The sequence below is a fragment of the Anopheles gambiae genome, chromosome 2 (assembly GCF_943734735.2).
Source record: "Anopheles gambiae chromosome 2, idAnoGambNW_F1_1, whole genome shotgun sequence".
In the NCBI taxonomy this organism is placed as follows: domain Eukaryota; kingdom Metazoa; phylum Arthropoda; class Insecta; order Diptera; family Culicidae; genus Anopheles; species Anopheles gambiae.
In genome coordinates, this window is record NC_064601.1 from 28923030 (window position 1) to 28942892 (window position 19863).

Consider the following 19863-nt stretch of genomic DNA (forward strand, 5'->3'; position numbering starts at 1 on the left):
TTTCCGCAGAAGCCTGAGCGTTGCGTTTGATCGTAATCAAGAAGTGTTTATTAGCGTTGCACACCTTCTCGGGAGATGTTGTTAGTGTTAACGTTGGTGTAAATATTATGATTGTGAGCATGAATTGGTTAAAATAATATCATCTTTCAAGATATTTTTTATTTTTTCCACAGTATTTAGATGTATTTTTTCTGCAAACCGATTATTAGAAATTATTCAAGCATACCTAATAAAAATTGGAAAATAAATCGTTTCATTTTTTATCTGTTTCATAAACCAATTTCAGTTATATTATTAAACAGCTTGTTCTGGGCAAAAAGAATGATTTTTGTAACGTATTATTTGAATCGACATGTCAACAGAATTTAACGAAAGCAAACGACAGCGTTCGCCACCCAGTGAACGCAGAGCACAATCGAGCAGTTGGTATCTCACCCGCTGCGCAAAGCGACGGAAGAAATCATGGAGTTCTGAGAATTTTATCATGCCATCTTTTTCCCTCCAACGGCAAATTTGTCAAGCAGCTCGTCGAGCTACCCGTCGCTGGCTCCGCCTCGTACCCCTCGCCTGAGCGCGCTGTCGAAGGTTTGAATGTGTTGGTGCGTCAGACGGCCAATCGCTGTCAGCCGTCGTCCGTGCTTTTTCCCTCCATAGCGCTATCTCTTTCTCGCGTGTGGACAATGCTCATGAGTTGCTGTGGCGTTTAAAAAACCGTTTATACACATTGCGGCGATGAAGTTGCATTTTTACAAATCAAACCAAAAACGCGCAATGAGTTTAATCGATGCAATGTAAAAATGACTACGGAATCGCTAGCGCACGATGGAGGGTTTGCTGTGCAACGCGCAGAACCCTAATTCGCTCTAACAAGTTTCTAACACTAAGCTTTTGCTTTCGTCTGTTGTGGATTACATAGATATGCTAAGCATCCTGCGCATGATTGTGAGTGTGCGTGTGTATGCAAAACTGTCGCCAAATGTAATTTCTTCCGGAATGTTATGATTCATCGGTTAAAGAAAGGAAGGTGTTCATGACAGGCGGAAAGACGAATTGAGGCCCCTGTCAATGGTAACTGATGACCGGGAGCAGGAGGTACTGGCACACAGCTGTTGAGAGATTCAACATTATATTTCAATTGCCGGCGGGAGGGAGTGGTGGTTGGCGATGGAATCCCTACGATCATCGGTCACAGGTCCTAAAACTATTTTCCGCCGCGGGGGGGGGGGGGGGGGGTGCAGAAGGTTCTCCAGCGACGGGGCCCCAACGACCATCTTTCCGGCGGCCCTTGTCGCTAATACTCTGTCCACTAGTAAACATACGGCATACTACAGCGTATGCATCGGGAAGGAGACAATGTGGCAGTATGCAAGTTACCCGCTGGATAGGAGCGGTCCCGCGGCACCGCCGTCATTCCTCACATCTGCATGCCCGTCGTGGGTTCTAATCGCGTATGAACCGTCCGCCGTAGCAAGGGCTGACTATCCGGCTACGTGGTACTCAAGTCCTGAAAAGACCGGCATGATCGCGTAGGCCATTACGCCAATAATAAGAATAATAATAAGAAGAAGAACTTAGCATAGCAGTCCACACTCGGGGAAGGTTTTTGTTTTGACTTTGGTGCTGCCGGGTCTACCGCTGTGACGCGACAAATGCACGGAATGCACTCGACCAAAACATGAACCTACCGATCCGAACTCATTCCAAGGAATTGCCGGTCAATCGGCGTCATGATAACTACTCCAAACCAACAAGCCACCGGATTCTGGACGGACAGGTGCAGCACCATACGCGCACCGTAATAAACAAATCCAGAATCCTCTTTTGTATGGATTCAATTCAAAATGTTGTTTCCACTTGCGTCCGCTAGCTGAATTAGAAATAAATGTGCAACATATCATACGCACGTTTGCTTAGATCGTGTGTCTGTTTAATACCCCCAACAGAAGAGCCGATCGCAAAGATGCCAATGCTAATGGTTGTGTTGTCGCTCAGGTAGCGAGATCGAAAATGCATGGACGTTGTAGCCGCAGCGGATGAAAATGTATGCATCAGAATCAAATAGTTTTGGGGTTTCCAAACGCACGCACACATACAAACACGCGCGCAAACTCACACACACACACACACACACACACACACACACACACACACACACACACACACACACACACACACACACACACACACACATGCACGTACGCGTGCACGCGGGCACGCACCCACGAAAGCGCGAACGCAAGCACGCACCCACGAAAGCGCGAACGCAAGCACGCACCCCCCACCAGAACCCCCCTCCCCTCCAACCCACACGAGCGAGCACGGCTACCTTGTCGGTAGAACGGCTGGTTCAGCTATCATGTTGCGCATCCTCATCCAAAGCGCCGGGCGGGGTGGGGGATCGCGACATGATAGAGTGAACGGCCACTTTCCCCGCGCTGTGTGTGTGTGTGTGTGTGTGACGAGACCCAAAAACTCGAGAAAGATTTCGGCACATTAAAAAAAAAATTTATAGCCACTATACATTGTGCTACATGATGCTTAGAAGGTCGTTGAAGCATCAAACATGTTCAAATAAAAAAATATTAGATTAGTGTTAGATGTTCTCCTACGCTTGTTTTAAATAGGCTTCTTCACCCTCAACTGGCAGGGGCATCGAATGGTCTCATCAGCAGCGGCACGAAATAAAATAAACCATCAATACACCGATAACACTCTGAATCCCAATCCAACTTCTCTCACAGCGTCTCAAGGTCACACACAAATTAATAAATGCTAACACCCACCAATAACAATACACAACCGCAATGCACATATGAGTATCAACGCATACACCACAACAGCCAATCAGCTGGCGGCGGAAGGCACGGGCTGAAGCGCAAGTAAGGCAGGGCAGGGTGAGGGAAGGAGAAGAAGCGGACGAAAAAATGGGCGCCAATTTTTTAAAATTTTTTTGACCGTTTTTTTTGCTCCGCCGCCATAAATAGTTCGTCCATTTCGCCAGAAGATGGCGCTAAACTTGCTCGACCCAGCGCAGAAATCGCTGTAGAACAGCGCGGGGAACGGGCCAAAATCTGCGCTGGCCAGCGCAGATTTTGGTGCATTTTCTGCGCTGGAAACTGCTCGAATTTGCGCAGCGGGTTTCGGAATATATTGCAAGCTTTAACAAAAACAGTACCAGAATTGTTGCTGCTTGCATCAGCATTTTAATGCATGTTTTACAACATATTTATTGTTTCCGTATTTGAAAAAAGAAAACCACACACAATATTCATTCACTCTCTTTCCTGCTGGGAAGCAGTTTTGTTTTACAACACAAACACTCACACAAACATTTGAAAAAGCCGTATAAAGCAACACATAACCGGAAGCATGGATTAAATTTTCATTTTTGAAGTCAAATTACCATAAAATTCTAACCAAAGTGGCACACACATATTCACGCAAACCAAATGACTTTTACAAAGGTAGTGTTGATTTTAAGTCGAAGGAAAGGATATTTAAACATTTTTTGAATTAATCGGAATATAAATGTAAGAAGAGAAGAAAATATTTTATAGATGCTTCTCATCGGTCTGCAGTTTTAGCGAGATTTTCCTTCTCTACCAAATTCAAACAAATGTGATTGTTTTATTTGGCAATATGCGTTTTAAATGGTATGTGGCAAATATGATTGCTTAAAGAAAAGAAAACTTTAAAAAGATTTGTAATGCCAAGCAAGCAAACTTTACGACAATTATTCTTCTGTCACTTTAGAAGCGAACACTCAAATACAAGACTGGCATGTTTAGTAGCTGTGTTATTTAGACAGGCAGACGCATTTTCTCACTTTTATCTGCTGTGGTAACTGATTCTGTATAATAAATTCACCACACGCTCTCCATTAATTGTGTTCAGCCAGCTAAATTGCGCATTCGCTTACGACCTTTTGTTCGAATATGATACCTCAACTGGCTTGAGTGAAGTTACGTGTTACATCCTTCTATCGTGTAAATAAAATGTGATTCATCTCTTTAGTTTTCGTAGTGGCAAATGGTCGTATTCTCGACGATACGCTTCTAATTTCTCGACTAGATAGATTGTTACGATTTATGGCCATTGGGGACTGATTAAATTCATGTTACATTGATCTGGCAAACACAGTATCCTACACCACTTTGGCTAGGATATCAGAGGTATTGAGTGAGAGAAGGTGGGATGCGATTAGTTTGTGCTTCTCTGTTAACACGTTACACGTTTTGTGGAGTTTCGCATAATCGTCGTATACACACAAGGGAAAAGGTATCGAGGAATCCCGGGGGAATGCAATGAGTCAATCTTGCGCCAAAACCCCACAGAGGCGTGAGTTACACCGAAAACGATCGACGCCGCTTACTTGGCAGCTTCCGGTGGACAGTCGGGCTGGTTGGATGGGTGAGCCGCTCGGAATGCGGGATGACCCTCGAGCTCGCGATCGATACGCAGAATGATCGGATACGGGCGCAGATCCACGTGGAAACGGCGCGCATTGAACACCTGCGGCACGAGGCAACAGTCGGCTAGGGTGATCTCATCGCCCACACAGAATTTGCCCGCCGACGTGGAGAGCAGCTTCTCGATCGCACGGAATCCGCGCGTTATCCAATGCTGGGCCCATTCCTTCTTCTTCTCCTCACCGACGTGGATCAGCACTATCAGATTCTGCAGTGGCTGAACACCGGATGCAATCACCTACAACGGGACATATTCACGATTAGTAACACCGGTCGGAGTGAGATGGGAGAAAGGGAAATTATTTACTTACCTCACAGATTTCCCGCACTTTGGCACGCTTCAGAACATCCTGGGGCATCAGTGGACGCTGAGGGCGCGTTTCTTCCAAATAGTACATAATCGAAACCGATTCAATGAGCGTATGGCCATCTGAAAAAAGGAGCACAATATTCTCGTAAGTAATCGTTGGTATGTGTCCTGATGATCGTTCGATCACGAACGATCGGTTGTTGTGTGAGATGAATGATGAATAAATTTTTAGTGCATTGTTGTTAAAGTATATTATGTTTTTTTAGACATTTTGAGTCAGTTTGACTTTCATATTAGATATATTCAATTGTTTTGGTTCATATTAGACACATTCTTCTGTAATTGGGCCATACAAGATATTCATTAGCCAGTTTTGTACTAATATTATTATTATTATTTATTAATCTTCAACGGGCCGTATGGCCTAATTAAGATGTAACAGTTCAATAAAAAAAAATACATAGCAAAAACAAGATTTGCATCGCAATTCACTGCGGCCACGGCAAAAGCCGGAGACGTTCCTTGAAGCACTGAGTTGAGATGTCGAAGTCGAAGCAATCCGAGACAGTGTTGAAGACAGCCGACATGCGGAACATAGGGTCTGACCGACCAGCGCTGGAACGGGGTTGAGCGAGCCGTAGAGTTTCTCTAGACCTAAGTGTTCGGGATGGTGCATAGATATCGACTCGATGCAACAAAGGCGATGAGTCGATAGAGCCATTTAGCAATCCAGCGATGAAAGAACACTGTGCATTGCGTCTTCTAACCGAAAGAGGTTCAAGGCCTAGAAGACGGCACCGCGCAGCATACGGAGGAAGATTATTGCGATCCTGCCAGGGAAGTAGGCGTAGGGCATATCTCGTGAGCTTACGTTGAATCGTCTCAAGTCGAGCAATTGAATATTATGATGGAAAATCACTCCTCAATCTTTCTATTCTTACGGTAGCTTCTCCCCATATTTGGTAACAATAACATGACGAGCGATCGCTCCTGATCGATTGATCATCGAAACAGTTTCCATTATATGAAGTAATGAAATATTTCACGGATCGTTCAAACGATCGTTCCAATAATGCCATACTATTCCAAACGTAACATCAAAGAAGCATCTGTTTGGAGCAATTGCGATAACGGTTACGCACTACAGAAGATACAAATTGACCAATGAAATCGCCGGCGGCGGTTTTGGCGGCATTTTGTTCATTGAACCCACTGATAGAAGACACATCATAAAGCGCTGGGTATATGGCACGTTTATTGTCCACCGTCACCTGTATAGCTGACCGCTTCAATTCCGCTTCCGATGAATTCAACTACCCTAATATGGCGCATCCGTCGGAACTGCTATAGAACCGAGTGCTAAGAGCAAATCCGCATCAGTTTTACTCCAGAACTTGAGGCGATCGAAGGTGACCACTTGTAAACTGTGTTTGTGTTTTAAGCTACGATACATTCAGTGAAAGTGACATCAACCATCCACCATGTGGCAAAAGATTGCACTGCTGACGGTGTTGGCATTCTTTGCCTGCCAGCAGGTGAGCAAAACGAGAGTGAACCTACCCCTGAAAGATGGTCAAATATTTCATGCTATCGTTGTGCCCTCTTTCTCCTGCTGTACAGCTCGTATGGTCGAAAACGGTCGCAGTGCCGGAGGTGGTCAAAAAGGTGCTGCCCCGTGCCGCCGACAGCGAGTTGCTGATCGAGTTTGATCGGCTGTTTAACCAGCTGCACTACGACGTCGACTACAAGCTGCGTGTGCTGCGCATGAACCAATCGCTCGCGATCAAAAACCTAAACGCCCAGTTCATCTCGCGCTTCGGCATTGTGATCACCCAGATACAGGAGGAGAAACTGCGCGTGAAGGACGCCATCCTGCAGCACGCGCTCGAGATCGGCAACACGCAGAACCCGTGCATTGTCGAGAAGAACGACGAAGCGCTCCGTCAGGCCACACAATCGGCGGCCGACATTAGCCTGGCGGCCGAGCTGGCCTACGCCGACATGTCGACGGCGTCGCGCGTCTTCTTCTACCCGCAGGTGCAGGCCTTCCAGAACAGCTCGACCGCCCTGCAAAGCACGGTGGTGGAGAAGCTGAGCCGCTCGAACGCGGTGACGGATTTGGACATTACGCTCGCAGAACTGGCGTACTACTACGAGGGCGAGGAAAACAAAATCGAGCGTGTGCTGACCGGCATCGAGCAGGAGCTGGCCAACTTCCAGGAGGTTGTGAACAATGTGCGCCGCGACGTCTGGGCAATGTCCGATACGATCGCGCGTAACTTTGTGTTCAACATGGGTCTTCTGCTCGAAGATGCACTGCAGTGTTCGTAACTTGGCTTTCCCTAGTCTTCCCGCTTTGGTGCGTTATATTCGCGGGGGGTTGGTGATGCCATCTTCCGGTTGGATTTTGAGCCTGGTGTAAGAAGATATCGCCCGAATCGAGAACCTAAAGGAGTCAGCGGAGAGGGAGGAGTGGAACGTATCGCCTGAGGGTGTGTGGTGCTCAATTATCGAGATATGGCTTCTAATAAACCCGTATTTACTAGGTAAAGTTGTTGTTTTTCCTGATTAAACAAGAGACCGCTGTACTCGACTGTATTCACTAATCTAATCGGAACGATAGCAAAACATTGGTCCTCTCGCTTGCGCCCCTGCAGCACATTTGCTGAGGAGGTAAATAATGGGCAACATATGACGTAAAATTGCTCACTGCCGCAGAAGTTATCCGTACCAAGCTTATCCAGGAGTAGAACTCAAAATTATATAAGAGCCGCCGCTTGGCCGCTGTTTTGATATAGCATATAGCACTCCTTACTACCGTTCGTTTCGCTGCTCGACGTGACAAAAAGATGAAAACGTTTGCTTCCTTCGCCCTGTGCGTCCTTTTTGCCGCCGTGGTAAGTAGTTAAACCAGCTGTCTGATAGTGACATTTTGCTGAGAAAAAGAAAACCAGTGAAAACAGAGATGTTTCAACGCATCTTTCCCCCCATCATAGTCAGTCACGGCGCAACTGTCGATGCGCGAGCTGGCCGAAATTACCGAAGACTATCGGGTGCGTTTCGACGAGCTGCACGAAGACAAGGAGGACTTCATTCGCCTTGCCCGCGTGCTGATCCGGGCCGAGCTGAAGGGCCTGAACGAGGCGACGCTGGTCAATCTCGGCAACGCTCGCAACGATATCGACGATATCCTGGCCGACACGCGCGAAGAGATTGCCAATGCCATTCTCGAACCGAACGCGAACGAACAGTGCCTGCTCGGACTGGTTGACCGGGTGATTGAGGAGGGCCGTCGTGCCGGCGAGGGCATGAGCTCCTGTGCCGCCGACAAGATCCAGATCAAGGAGGGACTGGGCGATGAGTTCCGAGCGCTAACCAACACGCTGCAGCGCATTGCTACCGCTGCGTCCGAGTACACGCTGTACACGTTCGCCATTCACAACTCGTTCACCGATCCGGAGGAGCACGTGGAGTGGCTGGAGGAGAACTTCGCCAACCAGGTCGAGTTCTGGGACAATGTGGCGCGCCCGGAAGCGCAGGAAGATCTGGACAATCTGGAAATCAACCGCCCGGCACTGGTGGAGGAAAACCGCGCCTGTCTGAGCGCGATCATTGCAAGCCTCAACACGGCGATGAATACCGTGCGCGGTCAGATCAACAACTGCTAACTGGGAAGGATTGATCGGTACAGCATCTGTTAGAGACTGCAGGCTTTTCCATCGTTTCTGCATTTCCTGCGTTACCGTTGCCGCAATAAACTATTAGCGTTAAATATCCGGTTGCATATAATATAACCAAACGAAACACACCAAAAAGAAACATCTATTACATTCGGTCATGCATCAAAAGCTCGCACATACATATCACCGAGATAATTCAATTGAACACCTTATCATATTGCCGATGGTTTGTTAGCTAATAGATTAATGGACCAATTGCGAACGGAATTTAGATAAGCCAAGGGCATCGAGGTACGATTAACCGGAGCCGGCTTCCCCTTTTAAGGTTTAGGTGTAAGGCCGCCCCACCATCCCAAATGTATTGGTGGGGGGGCTTTATCAAATTGCACGATAGTCGATAATCATCGGATGTGCATGACGAAGGTGAAAAACAATTTTCCTTATCGACGAAACCACACCACCACATCCGAGGAAGCACGGCACTATCTCTCCGTTTCTGATGGTGCTATGGATTACGTTATTCCGCGTATGCTGTTAACGGTGTTATGTGTCGCGAAGGACGGACGAAATTGCCCGGGGATTGGAGCTTCAAAGGTTTAAGGTTTACGTTGAACGTATACGTTCCTGGAGCGATGTTGCTTGTTAGACTGCAACGGTCTTTTCCACTATTCAAGATACTACATTCAACAATATACAGTAACATGCCACAAATCAAGCATGAATGAAGGTTTTTTTTAAAATTCCCATAGGCAACTTCAGACTGCGCTCATAACACTCGTCACAGCTACTTATATAAACGCCTGAATGTTGGCAATATTCGTACAATGGTTAGAGAGTTCCTAGAGACATTTGCATGAAGGCCTCAATAATGACGAATTCCAATCAACTTACAACCTCACAGCAGTGTGTCATGTGACAAGAACAATAACGTGCTTTATCTCTGATTAATTCTATTGACAGCATATTACTTTAAATTATCCCAGAAAACAATGGGAACAACATTAAAAAGTATCATTTGAAAGGGAACGTTTCCCACAATGGTAGTATGTATTTGTATGTATTATTTCTTAGTAATGAGTGCACTCTTCCCCCGTAGCTTGTTTACAAGCACGATGGGATACGCTCACGGATCGAGTCCTCGAATGCCTGCTGCCTGTCGTTGATTGCCTGCAGACACTGGGCGTTGTCGGCCACAATCAGAGGGCGGTTGTACTCCATGGCGTCCAGCTCGAACTGCACCAGCGGCAACGCTTCCTCGTTCCAGGCACGGTCCGTTTCCTCGAACGATTCCTCCAGAAACTCGAGATGACGCTCCGGATCGTTCACCGAGTTTTGGCTCACGAACGTGTACAGCGTCGTTTCGGCGATCGAGTTCGACAGACGCTGCAGCAGATTCAGGAACTCGTAGAACGACTCCGGCAGTGAGTCCTTAGCATCGGTCGTATCGTCCGCACAGCGACTGATTTCCTGGCCCAGCAGTACCTTCTCCTCCACGATTTCGTACACCAGATCCAGCAGGCACTGCTCGTTGTGGTTGCCCTCCACGATCAGCAGACTAATGTCTAGACGCACATCGTCGAAACCGTACTCCACGATGTTGCGCGTTTCGCCCATATCCTGCAGCACCTCTTCGTTCATCGCACGCACCGTAGCCCAAAGCCCGGTACGGGCAAACTGCAGGAACTGATCCTTTTCCTTGTGCAGCTCATCGAACCGGACGCGATACTCCTCAATCGCATCGCGCAGCTCCTGGCTGCGTGGTTTCATAGCCGTTTTCGATGGTGCAGCACTAACACCACTAGCCTACAGATTGGATATTTCGTACATGATCATTACGTGATCGTGGCTCGGTATCTAATCGCTCCCAAAACGCGTTGTTTGTCGCAACTTGCGCTTTTCTCGCCAGAGAAAGGCCCATGATTCATCCCGATCCACACGCGGTGACACGCAGTGGGTTTGGGAAAGCTACTCACCAGCAGGGCGCATGCTGCGATAAGGACGAACGACAAACTCCACACCATTTTGTTAAATGCTCTACTTCGGTTAACCTCTTCTAAACGGGCACTGCACGCGCAACAACTAAATTTACCTAATTGCAGCAGCAGCTCCCGGCTCCGCGCTGTTTATATCAGTAACGGCGGAAGCGAAGGAAGCCGATCGGGCAGTTCGAGTTAATCGGGGCTGAAGCAAGCCATCTGATTAGATTGGGGCAAGGTACACCGTGTTCGTGCTCGATGTACCATGTGCGTTTCTTTCTAGTTTTGTTTTCTTTTGCGTTTGTTTCCAGATGTTAGAGCACCTGAGCGCTGAAGATTGCGGAAACATGGTGCCACAGTCATTCAACAGGTGTGCACAGGTTGCTCGCTACTGCTCTGATAACGCAATTGACCCTCATACACCTTCACGGGATTTATATCCTGCCCTCGTGATGTGACATTCACATGCCGTGGAGATATGAAGAATCTAAAACGCTGAATTCATTCATGACAAACAGAAAAATCCTGAAGCTTGAAATGTGTGGTATGACTTATCCGGCGATAAGAAGCCATTTCAAGAACACAACAGACGGATGGTAAGACGATTTTCTGTATCGCTTATTGTAAATAAAGTTTGAACTTGATATTTCCACCTTTCATGAGCATTCAATGCGTCAAAGCTTTCCTCGTATATTCACCTATTTTGCAAACAGATGTCGCTTACCAAGAGCGTCACACAAACTGTTCGTGATCTGAGAAATGAAAAAGCTCTGTCCATTGTAGTTTCTCAGTGTACATGAAATATTTCAACCCCCAATCGTCTTGCCTTGTTTTATAGCGAAATAATCGTACTTCTTATCTTTCTAGATTATCCCCTCTCCTTAGTCCATGTGGATGGTGTAAAATTTAGCAGTTGCATATCTCGCTTCAGCGCAGTACGACGCATTCTCTATTGCTTTTACCTTCTTTTCCGATTGAACCATTTATTTTCAAACCACAATGAATCGTTCGAGCTACAGGCTAGCGCTGTGTGCTACATTCCTGCTCTGCGTATCTGTATCCACCACTGCAACTGAACAACTGTCCGCCATTGTGCAGTACCAAGAGTGGTTTAGCGAGTACGCCAGCATACTGGAAGAAACGATGCAGATAAAGCGACAGGGTAACTCAAACGCAACGCTTTACTTCAACAAGGAACTGGTGAAGCTGCTAGCAAATGCTACAATCGAGATGAGATCGATCGACAATACGACCGAGAGTGCAATCCTGAAGGCCGACACAATCGATGAATCATGTCGCCGGCTAGCGCTAGAACAGTTTGCGATTTATAGCGCGAAAGGACAGGCAGATTTGCAGGAATGTGCTGCATATACGGCGGGATTGCTCGACTACTGGACGTATGAACGATTCTACGGTATTGCTAATATCGTCCATCGTGAGGCAACGGAGCTAACACATCGCGTTGGACTCATCCTGGAGCAGTACAACAAGATCACGCAGATGGACAACATACTCGAAGTACTATCGGAAGAATACTACGCATTTAACAACTTCAACAATCAGTTTCAGAACGCGTTGAATCTAGAGCTGGAACGTTTCAACGCTCCGAACCATCCGTTGCGGACGTCTCTGTTCGACTGTCTTGATATGACCGTTACATTTCATCAACTCTATATGGACTATGTGCTAAGTTATGTGGAAAGTGCCTGCAATACTCAATATTGACCACTCTTTCAGTTTTATATGATAGTAAGCACTGTGAATAACAATAAAGATATAAAAGCATTAACACCAAATCAAATCAAATAATGAATTTAAATCACAAAGTACATTGGGGCAATCCGGGTAACGAATCGTTTGTCTAGGACATTAACATTAAGTATGATTTTGGTAGTACGAACAGGAATAAAGAAGTACTAACAACATAGACTTCACCTAAGCTTGCAGCCTTGCCACCGGAAAGCTTTTTTAAATGGTAGGTGAATATTCCAGCAGATGTCGCCAGCGTAAATCGATCATGACCACACATTAGTCGATTGCCTTGGAGCCATTATCAGCCATCTTTATTACCATTAACTGACCACAGCTAAGCCTTTCCTCAGTCGGTTGCTCCTCCGATGTACTGCACACAAAACAATGTCGCTCTTGATGAATTCCATATTATTGCACCGACACCAGCAAACGGAAATCTATCGCTATCACGAAAAGCAGTGGTCAAAATTCAACGTTCAGTAATCGAATTATCGCTTGCTTATCATCCGCTATAACCGGATAGGGATAAAACAGGCTTTATAACATCCGCTCAGTTTGCCGTGCCCAACAAACAATAAGCTTACAAGTAATTAGTCCCTTGCCACGGTAGGAAGTGTGTTACGTTGACGCTGAAAAAAGCGAGATGAGCCGAAAAACAATACCCTGGACGATTGCTGTCGTGTGTCTGGGGCTTGCCGCCCCGGCGCTCGTACAGTCGGTACCCTCGTTTGTGTTCTACCAGGAGCAGTTCGGTAACTATTCACAGACTGGCGAGATATTGATGCAAACGAAGCGAAGCGGCAACTCGATGGCAACGTCGCAGTTCAACATCGAGCTGGTACGACTGCTCGGTAACGCTACCGTAGAGCTACGGCAGATCGCAAATGCTACGATCGAGACGATCGTGAGTGCTGAGAGCATAGACGACGAGTGTCGCCAGTTTGTGAAAGACTTGCGCGAGGTGCTAACCGTGTTCAGCGAGTTTGACATGCGCTACTGTGCCCAAACGGCGACCGAGCAGCTGAAACCGTGGACGCTGGAACGCTTCTTCCGCTACGCCGACTACGTGCACAGTGAGCTAACGCAGCTGACCTACCGAGTCGCGCAGGTGCTGGCGACGTACAGCAAGATCAGCGAAATGGACCGCATCGACGATCAGCTGCAGCTGTACTACGAAGACTTCAACTACATCTACAACAGTTACCAGTTCATCCTGAGTGCCGAGTTGGAACGGTTCGCTGATGCGGATCATCCGGTGCGCAAGGAGCTGTACGAGTGTCTCGATACCACCGTCGGCTGGTATGAAAGTGACATGGAGTACACGCTCAGCTACATAGCAACCAACTGTCGGGAGTAGTAAAGTTAGGCGAGCTTTCAGATTAAGCATAAATAGAGGTAGAAAATAAAAACAGGAGACAGGTAGCAACACCGAAATATGCAAGCTTGAGAGCGCCATTGCGCTTTGATTTAGCAATGTAATGTACGATTTTGAAATAAAATTTATCTCTGGAACTGGAACAGCATCCTTGAGGATATCGTAAGCACTATCTACGATAACAGCACGACAGGAGCCGTACAATTTACAACCACGTAAGCCACTTATCGCCTGCTTATCAAGATGATCCGCCGATTCTGCTGGATCGGTTAGGTATAGGGCACTCGGAATGCGCACGTCAGTTCTCGGACAAGCAAACCGCCGGAGGGGTGTAAAATGTCGTTCAAGCTTTACAACATTGTAGCGTACTGCGCGATACTGCTATTAGGCTGGCAGCGTGTTTCCGCTGTGCCTGCCATCGTCAGCTACCAGGACCGTTTCGCCAATCACTCAAGCGATGGGGAGCAGTTGATGCAGGAAAGGCGACACATTAATTCAGCTGCCACACGCCAGCTCAACACCGATCAGCTACGAATGCTCGCTAACGCGACGGTAACGCTTCGACGAACGAGCAATGAAACGTTACAATCGATCGAGGATGCCGGCATTACGGACAATGCGTGCAGGAACATTGTGCTGGATTTGCAGAACCAGTACACCTGGTACGCGGTGGTCGAGATGAAGCAGTGCGCCTGGTATACGGCCCAGGACATGGTACCGTGGACGACGAGCAGGTTCTTCCGGTATGCGGATTACGTGAACGGACAGCTGACACAACTGACGCACCGGGTCATACGCGTGCTGGCCAGCTATAACTCTCTAGCTCAGATCTACGGCATCGAACAACTGTTGGGGGCGTACTATGAAAACTTTAGCTGGATCTACAACAGCTACCAGATTATACTGGACTACGAGCTTGAGCGTTTCGACGATCCGGAACATCGGCTGCGGATGGAGCTGTACCACTGTCTGGACGACATGTTAATGGCTTACAAGTCCGACATGGAGTTTGTGCTGGATTATGTTAATCTGTACTGTTAATACAACAGCACACGTGCGCGTAATCAACGACAATAAAGTGTAATAAAAACGAACCAACTGCTAAAGAATGTAACGCTACATCGTATCGTAGTAAATCTTGCAGCGAAGTAAATGAAATATTTCAACCTTATCCATCTGGACGATTCTTCGACTGTTGGCGGTTACTTCCTCCCTGATAACGAAATATTTCATTGACGTCGCATCGGGCGAACCCAAAACAAACCGGACCATTATCTCGATCGTCTGGAAGGTTTTGATTTGGCAGTACAATTTGCCTTACAGTTACGTATCGCGTGTCAATTAAGCACGACACAATTCTGTTTTGTAGTGCTAATAACGAATCTAGTTCAAAACACCTAATCCAGAATGCATCCAACATGGAAATGGAAATTGTTTTTGTGTGCCATTTTCCTGGTCTTCGTAGCTGCGTACAGTGCATCCGAAAAGATGGCCAGCATTGTGCAACACCAGGAGTGGTTCAGCGAGTACGCCTCCATACTGGAAATAACGATGCAGATAAAGCGACAGGGAAACTCGAACGCAACGCTCACCTTCAACAAGGAGCTGGTAAAACTGCTCGCCAATGCTACGCTCGAGATGAGATCGATCGACAATACAACCGAGAGTGCAATCCTGCAGGCCGACACGATCGGTCAACCGTGTCGTGTTTTGTTGCTGGAACTGCTCAAGATATTCCGCACGATCGGACAGGCTGAGTTGCAGGCCTGTGCCGCTTACACGATGGGTTTGCTCGACTACTGGACAAAGCAACGATTCTTCAGCTTCGCCAACATTGTCCACCGTGATGCGACGGAACTAACACATCGCGTTGGACTCATCCTGGAGCAGTACAACAAGATCACGCAGATGGACAACATACTTGAAGTGCTGCAGGACGAGTACTACGCGTTTAACAGTTACAACAGTGCGCTGCAGGAGGTTTTGAATAGGGAGCTGGACCGATTCGCTCGTGCGGACCATCCGGTGCGAGCTACACTGTCCGATTGTCTCGACACGACGGTCACCCTGCACCAGCTCGATATGAATTATGTCCTTGGGTATTTGGACACTGGTTGCATGACTTGGAAATAATACCGTCTACACAGTGTGTGATGAAGCATTAAAACGCATCTACAATTGATTATAAGTATAAACGGATTGACCATTTGTACACCATTTACGCGTAAATCAATGACGATAGATAGGACGATAAGGATTTGAACGATACGGCACGGTACAAACATGTTTGAGGAAATAAAACAGGAACATTTCATACCACAATCGTTGCGTCATTGCCATTGGAGAATCAACCTTCTACATCTACTTTGTGACGCACACGCATTCACTAGCTACAGGGACGACATTCAGATAATTTCCTCCAGTGCTTGGAAGTTTACAACCAGAGATATAAGATTGGTTTATGTCGGCTTATCTAACACCTTCGGCCCGAATCCGTAATTATTGCGCCATCTTACAGCCGTCGTTTCAGTAGTCGTTTGTCTACGCAAGGATTCGTTTGTAAGGAAAGTGTAAAGAAAAATGCGTTCCACCGCCAATCTGTTAGTGCCCCTCGCCCTGGTGCTTCTGTCCGCCTGGGCCGGTACGGCGCGGGCCAACTTCCTGGTCGACTACAATGGCAACTTTTCCGAGCTGGCGCGCGAGGTCGAGTTTGAGCTGCAGCAGATGCGCGAGTTCAACGGTGAGCTAATCAGGGAGTTTAACCGCGAGCTGCTGCTCGAGTTCGGCAGCATGATACCGCGCATGCGCCAGGCGAGCCACGAGCTCGAACAGTACATCCAAAACCGGGACGACGTCGAGGACGAGTGCCGCGAGTACACGCAGTTCCTGTTCGAGCTGTACCGCGTTTTCCAGGAGTACGACATACAGGACTGTGCGTACTACGCGTTCGCCGATCTGCAGGCCGATGCGTTGTACCGATTCCTGCCGGTCGAACGGTCGTACGCGAAGGAAAACTTCCGCTCCATCAGCCAAACCGTGATCACGCTCGGACGCACGAACGTGCTCAACGAGGAGGAGGTCGTGGCCGAGCTACAGGAAGAATTGGAATACTTCTCCGTGCTGCGGGACAGCTACCGGACGCTGCTGGAGGAGGAGCTGGCCAAACACGGGGACGATGCGTACATCACGATCAATCGCTTCGAAGATTGCCGCGATGAGGCGTTCTACTGGCAGGACAGCGATACCGAGTACATCAAGAGCTATCTGGACGATAACTGCTACTTGTAAGGTGTCGGCGCGGAGGTCGTAAACGGGCGCTCGCGGTCAGCGAAATTATCGTGCGGACAATAAAACCATAAACCACGGTTGTAGATGACGCCATTCGGTGGTTCGTTTTCATTTGACAAGTTGCTTCCGTTTTTATTTTTCGGTGGGCCCCAGGGGAAAATCCATTCATTTTAGCGATTGCGGTGTGATTAGTTGCGTTCAGTTACGCATCTGCACAAAGAGACGGTCGACCAAAGCACCCGAAGAGAGAGAAAATGCTGACAAAGTGGATGAGTATAGTGTGCGTCTTCGGGACGGCCCTACTTGCGAGGACCACTGTCGATGGCTTTCTGTTGGAGTATCAGGCTGAGTTGGCCAACCTAAGCTCACAAGCGGTACGGGATGTGGCCGCTAGCTGGACTGCCAACAGTGAACTGAACGGGCTGTTCAACCGTAGAATACTGGCACAGATCGGTGACGCTACCGTGCAGATGCGAATCCGTGATGCGTACGTGGCAGAGCTGTTGGAGAACGAGCGGGACAGCTTGAGTGATGTTTGCTGGCAATTTTTGGACCAGTATTACGCCTTCTACCGTTCCATGTGGGGTGTCGATATACGGAACTGTATGCGTGAAGCTCACCAAGACCTGGAGTACGATAGGCTTGATCGATTCCGCCCGCAGGCTTCCTCGGCGCAGCGCATCATGAAAACTGCCACCTACCAGGTCATCCGCACCCTGGGCATGAGTAATATTTTCAACCGTGAGGGCATTCGCGGACAGCTCACCGATGAGCTGGAATCGTATCGGAGCACTTGGGAGTCGTACGAAACTACGCTACGGGAAGAGCTCGAGCGGCATGACGAGACAGTTACCGGTACAATGAGACGGATGGAATTGTGCATCGATCGAGCGCTCGTCTACCAGCAGGTCGATGTTGAGGTGATAGAGGAGGAAATCGAAACGAACTGTGAAAGTGGGGCAAAGACGAGCTCAAAATAAAGAAAGACACACAAACACGGTCGATCTGTACTGATCGGGCACATTGCACTTTGAAACGCAGTAATTAATTAACCGGAATATAATCGATTGTACGGCTTTCAAACCAAATCGTTCTTATCATTGTTGGCATTATGCAGATAAGCAAGAACATTTCCAGATTAAATGCTAATAAAATTAGTCAATAGCTGTTTCTTATTACACACTTTGGAGCTATCGGTCGTTTGTAATACATTGTGTCTGCATAAGCATGCTCCTGTCCAGTAGAAGTGCGAACCTATCTTTCCCTCTAGTGATGATCCTTCTCACGATCGTACCGAAGTGCTACTCTACTAGCCTGGTGCAATATCAAACCAAGTTCGCAGCACTAGGTCGAAGTATAAACTTTAAAATGGTACAAGTGCGAAAAAACGAACGCACTGCATTCGACGACATCCGATCCGTTGCGTTAGGGCAAATCGGCGCCACGAGCATCGTCGGTCGGTACCGTACCCAAGAAGTGTTAGATTTTATCGAATCGTTCAATGGCGAGCTTTCATCCCGGGAAGCTGTATGCTACGAGGATGCTCTCGATGCTCAAACGACCTACGCTCGTCTGTTCGGTGATGATATTTCGCAATGTAGTGACTATTTCCACGGTTCGATTTTAGAACTGCGAAACGGTAAGCAATATGTAGCAGCACATTCAACCGCGAATCGACTAGCCAGCGAAACCGTCACGGGAGCGTTACACGTGTTACAAAGTGAAAGTGATCCATCGGAACAGTTACTAGCGTTAAGCCAACGCCTGCTGGAACTGGAGGCAGCGTGGCTTCATTTACAGTTCGAGCTTGAAACGATTGCCGATTACAACGGCAAAGCCTATACCGATGCGCTCAACAATTTGGAGCTTTGCCTCGCCCAGAGCGTTCTGTTTTTCAACTATACCATCGCTTACGTCAAAAAGGAACTGGAAACGTGTTTCGCAGTAGAACAGTGGCAATAAAAAACGAAACAAAAACACACTTACCGATTTGCAGTGCGGGAACTTGCTCCATTGGGTTCACCTCTCGGTACTCGTTGCAGTGCTGCTCGCCGCCCGACTTGATCAAGCTGATCGGTTTGATATCGTACGGGATTTCCTTCAGGTTCAGCGCAATGCGAACGCGCCAGGAGCAGGAACTGCGCCAGTACGAGTACAGGATGGGCTGCGATTCGGGAAGAATATCTACGTTAGCCATGCTGAGATTTTAAAACACTTCCGTACGCTGAGAACAATCGAAACTGAATGCAACGGCGCTAGCGACTCGTTTGTTCAGAACGGAGAAGACTGGACGGAATGTAGCCGGTTTATCGGGAACAGGTTTTTCTTCTATCGTTATTCTAATGATCTGAGTCGCACTGCCTGGAGACAGCCACCAGACCCTAAATGCCGCAGTCGGTAAAAGCTATCACATGATGTTCCGCCGGTTGCATATCTTCCGGCGGTGGGTTTTGTTTGTTTGTTGATGCGGCGCTGCCGCCACGGTGCTCCAACTTACCTTCGACATCGCCGAGAGCGACATCGAGCCATGGAACTTGGAGTAATTAATTTTGGAGCTGTTGGTAAACGACTGCAGCAGTGGAAACTTGTTAAGGCCTGCAGTAGCCGCGCCTAGCACACTGGAAACGGGGATCAGCGACAAAGGAGCGGACAAGGGAAGGAGCAAATGGAGGGAGAAAAGAAAAACAAAAACCACAAAAAAATCGGGGAATGTAAATAAAAGGTGGAAATGCTGCGGGCCGATAATACTGCTAGTGTTGCACAAATGTATGCTGCCGGGAAACTCACTACTTTTTCGACAAGCACGCAAAAATTGCCGGCATCGTTTGTTTACGCTTTATTGTTCCTGTCAACCGACGGCCATTGGCGTGCACAATGGGAGACGAACGGTACTTACGGTTTGTAACTCTGAGCCGGAAATTACCGAATATTTTATCAAAAAACACTGAAAAAAGTACAGATATCGTTACATGTTTTGGAGCATACTAGAACTATAATAAAAATACAAAATTGC

General features: G+C 47.6%; 4 protein-coding genes across 5 annotated transcripts; 2 read left to right on the forward strand and 2 right to left on the reverse strand.

Moving 5' to 3' along the window:
* Positions 1 to 3084: 3084 nt before the first annotated feature.
* On the forward strand, positions 3085 to 7330 carry LOC11175566 (uncharacterized). Of its 2 annotated transcripts, none has more exons than XM_061642155.1 (3): positions 3085 to 5154; positions 5672 to 6314; positions 6400 to 7330. In XM_061642155.1, the coding sequence occupies exons 2-3, from the start codon at positions 6261 to 6263 to the stop codon at positions 7108 to 7110; spliced, it is 765 nt and encodes a 254-aa protein (XP_061498139.1). In that variant the 5' UTR covers positions 3085 to 5154; positions 5672 to 6260; the 3' UTR covers positions 7111 to 7330. The 2 variants fall into 2 exon arrangements, with proteins under 2 accessions (XP_061498139.1, XP_003436292.1); XM_003436244.2 differs by having other exon boundaries at positions 3085 to 4924; positions 5726 to 6314.
* Positions 3184 to 19842, reverse strand: LOC1273066 (probable maleylacetoacetate isomerase 2). The gene is made up of 5 exons (XM_003436241.2): positions 19638 to 19842; positions 19348 to 19468; positions 18837 to 19014; positions 4781 to 4899; positions 3184 to 4707 (listed from the first exon to the last, which is right to left on the reverse strand). The coding sequence occupies exons 1-5, from the start codon at positions 19670 to 19672 to the stop codon at positions 4369 to 4371; spliced, it is 792 nt and encodes a 263-aa protein (XP_003436289.1). The 5' UTR covers positions 19673 to 19842; the 3' UTR covers positions 3184 to 4368.
* Positions 7457 to 8553, forward strand: LOC11175873 (uncharacterized). Its single transcript, XM_003436245.2, has 2 exons — positions 7457 to 7676; positions 7776 to 8553. Exons 1-2 carry the CDS (start codon positions 7629 to 7631, stop codon positions 8445 to 8447), a joined length of 720 nt encoding a protein of 239 aa, XP_003436293.1. The 5' UTR covers positions 7457 to 7628; the 3' UTR covers positions 8448 to 8553.
* Positions 9469 to 10588, reverse strand: LOC11176034 (uncharacterized). The gene is made up of 2 exons (XM_003436246.2): positions 10433 to 10588; positions 9469 to 10262 (listed from the first exon to the last, which is right to left on the reverse strand). The coding sequence occupies exons 1-2, from the start codon at positions 10478 to 10480 to the stop codon at positions 9561 to 9563; spliced, it is 750 nt and encodes a 249-aa protein (XP_003436294.1). The 5' UTR covers positions 10481 to 10588; the 3' UTR covers positions 9469 to 9560.
* Positions 19843 to 19863: the final 21 nt, after the last annotated feature.

Excerpts from the sequence above, each read along its gene's own strand:
- LOC11176034 (XM_003436246.2), bottom strand. The coding sequence starts at position 10,480 with ATGGTGTGGAGTTTGTCGTTCGTCCTTATCGCAGCATGCGCCCTGCTG. Across the intron at positions 10,263-10,432 it reads TCGCAGCATGCGCCCTGCTG|GCTAGTGGTGTTAGTGCTGC; the intron begins GTGAGTAGCTTT and ends TCCAATCTGTAG.
- LOC11175873 (XM_003436245.2), top strand. The coding sequence starts at position 7,629 with ATGAAAACGTTTGCTTCCTTCGCCCTGTGCGTCCTTTTTGCCGCCGTG. Across the intron at positions 7,677-7,775 it reads GCGTCCTTTTTGCCGCCGTG|TCAGTCACGGCGCAACTGTC; the intron begins GTAAGTAGTTAA and ends CCCCCATCATAG.
- LOC1273066 (XM_003436241.2), bottom strand. The coding sequence starts at position 19,672 with ATGCCGGCAATTTTTGCGTGCTTGTCGAAAAAGTA. Across the intron at positions 19,469-19,637 it reads GCGTGCTTGTCGAAAAAGTA|TGTGCTAGGCGCGGCTACTG; the intron begins GTGAGTTTCCCG and ends CCCCGTTTCCAG. Across the intron at positions 4,708-4,780 it reads AAGTGCGGGAAATCTGTGAG|GTGATTGCATCCGGTGTTCA; the intron begins GTAAGTAAATAA and ends GTCCCGTTGTAG.
- LOC11175566 (XM_061642155.1), top strand. The coding sequence starts at position 6,261 with ATGTGGCAAAAGATTGCACTGCTGACGGTGTTGGCATTCTTTGCCTGC. Across the intron at positions 6,315-6,399 it reads CATTCTTTGCCTGCCAGCAG|CTCGTATGGTCGAAAACGGT; the intron begins GTGAGCAAAACG and ends CCTGCTGTACAG.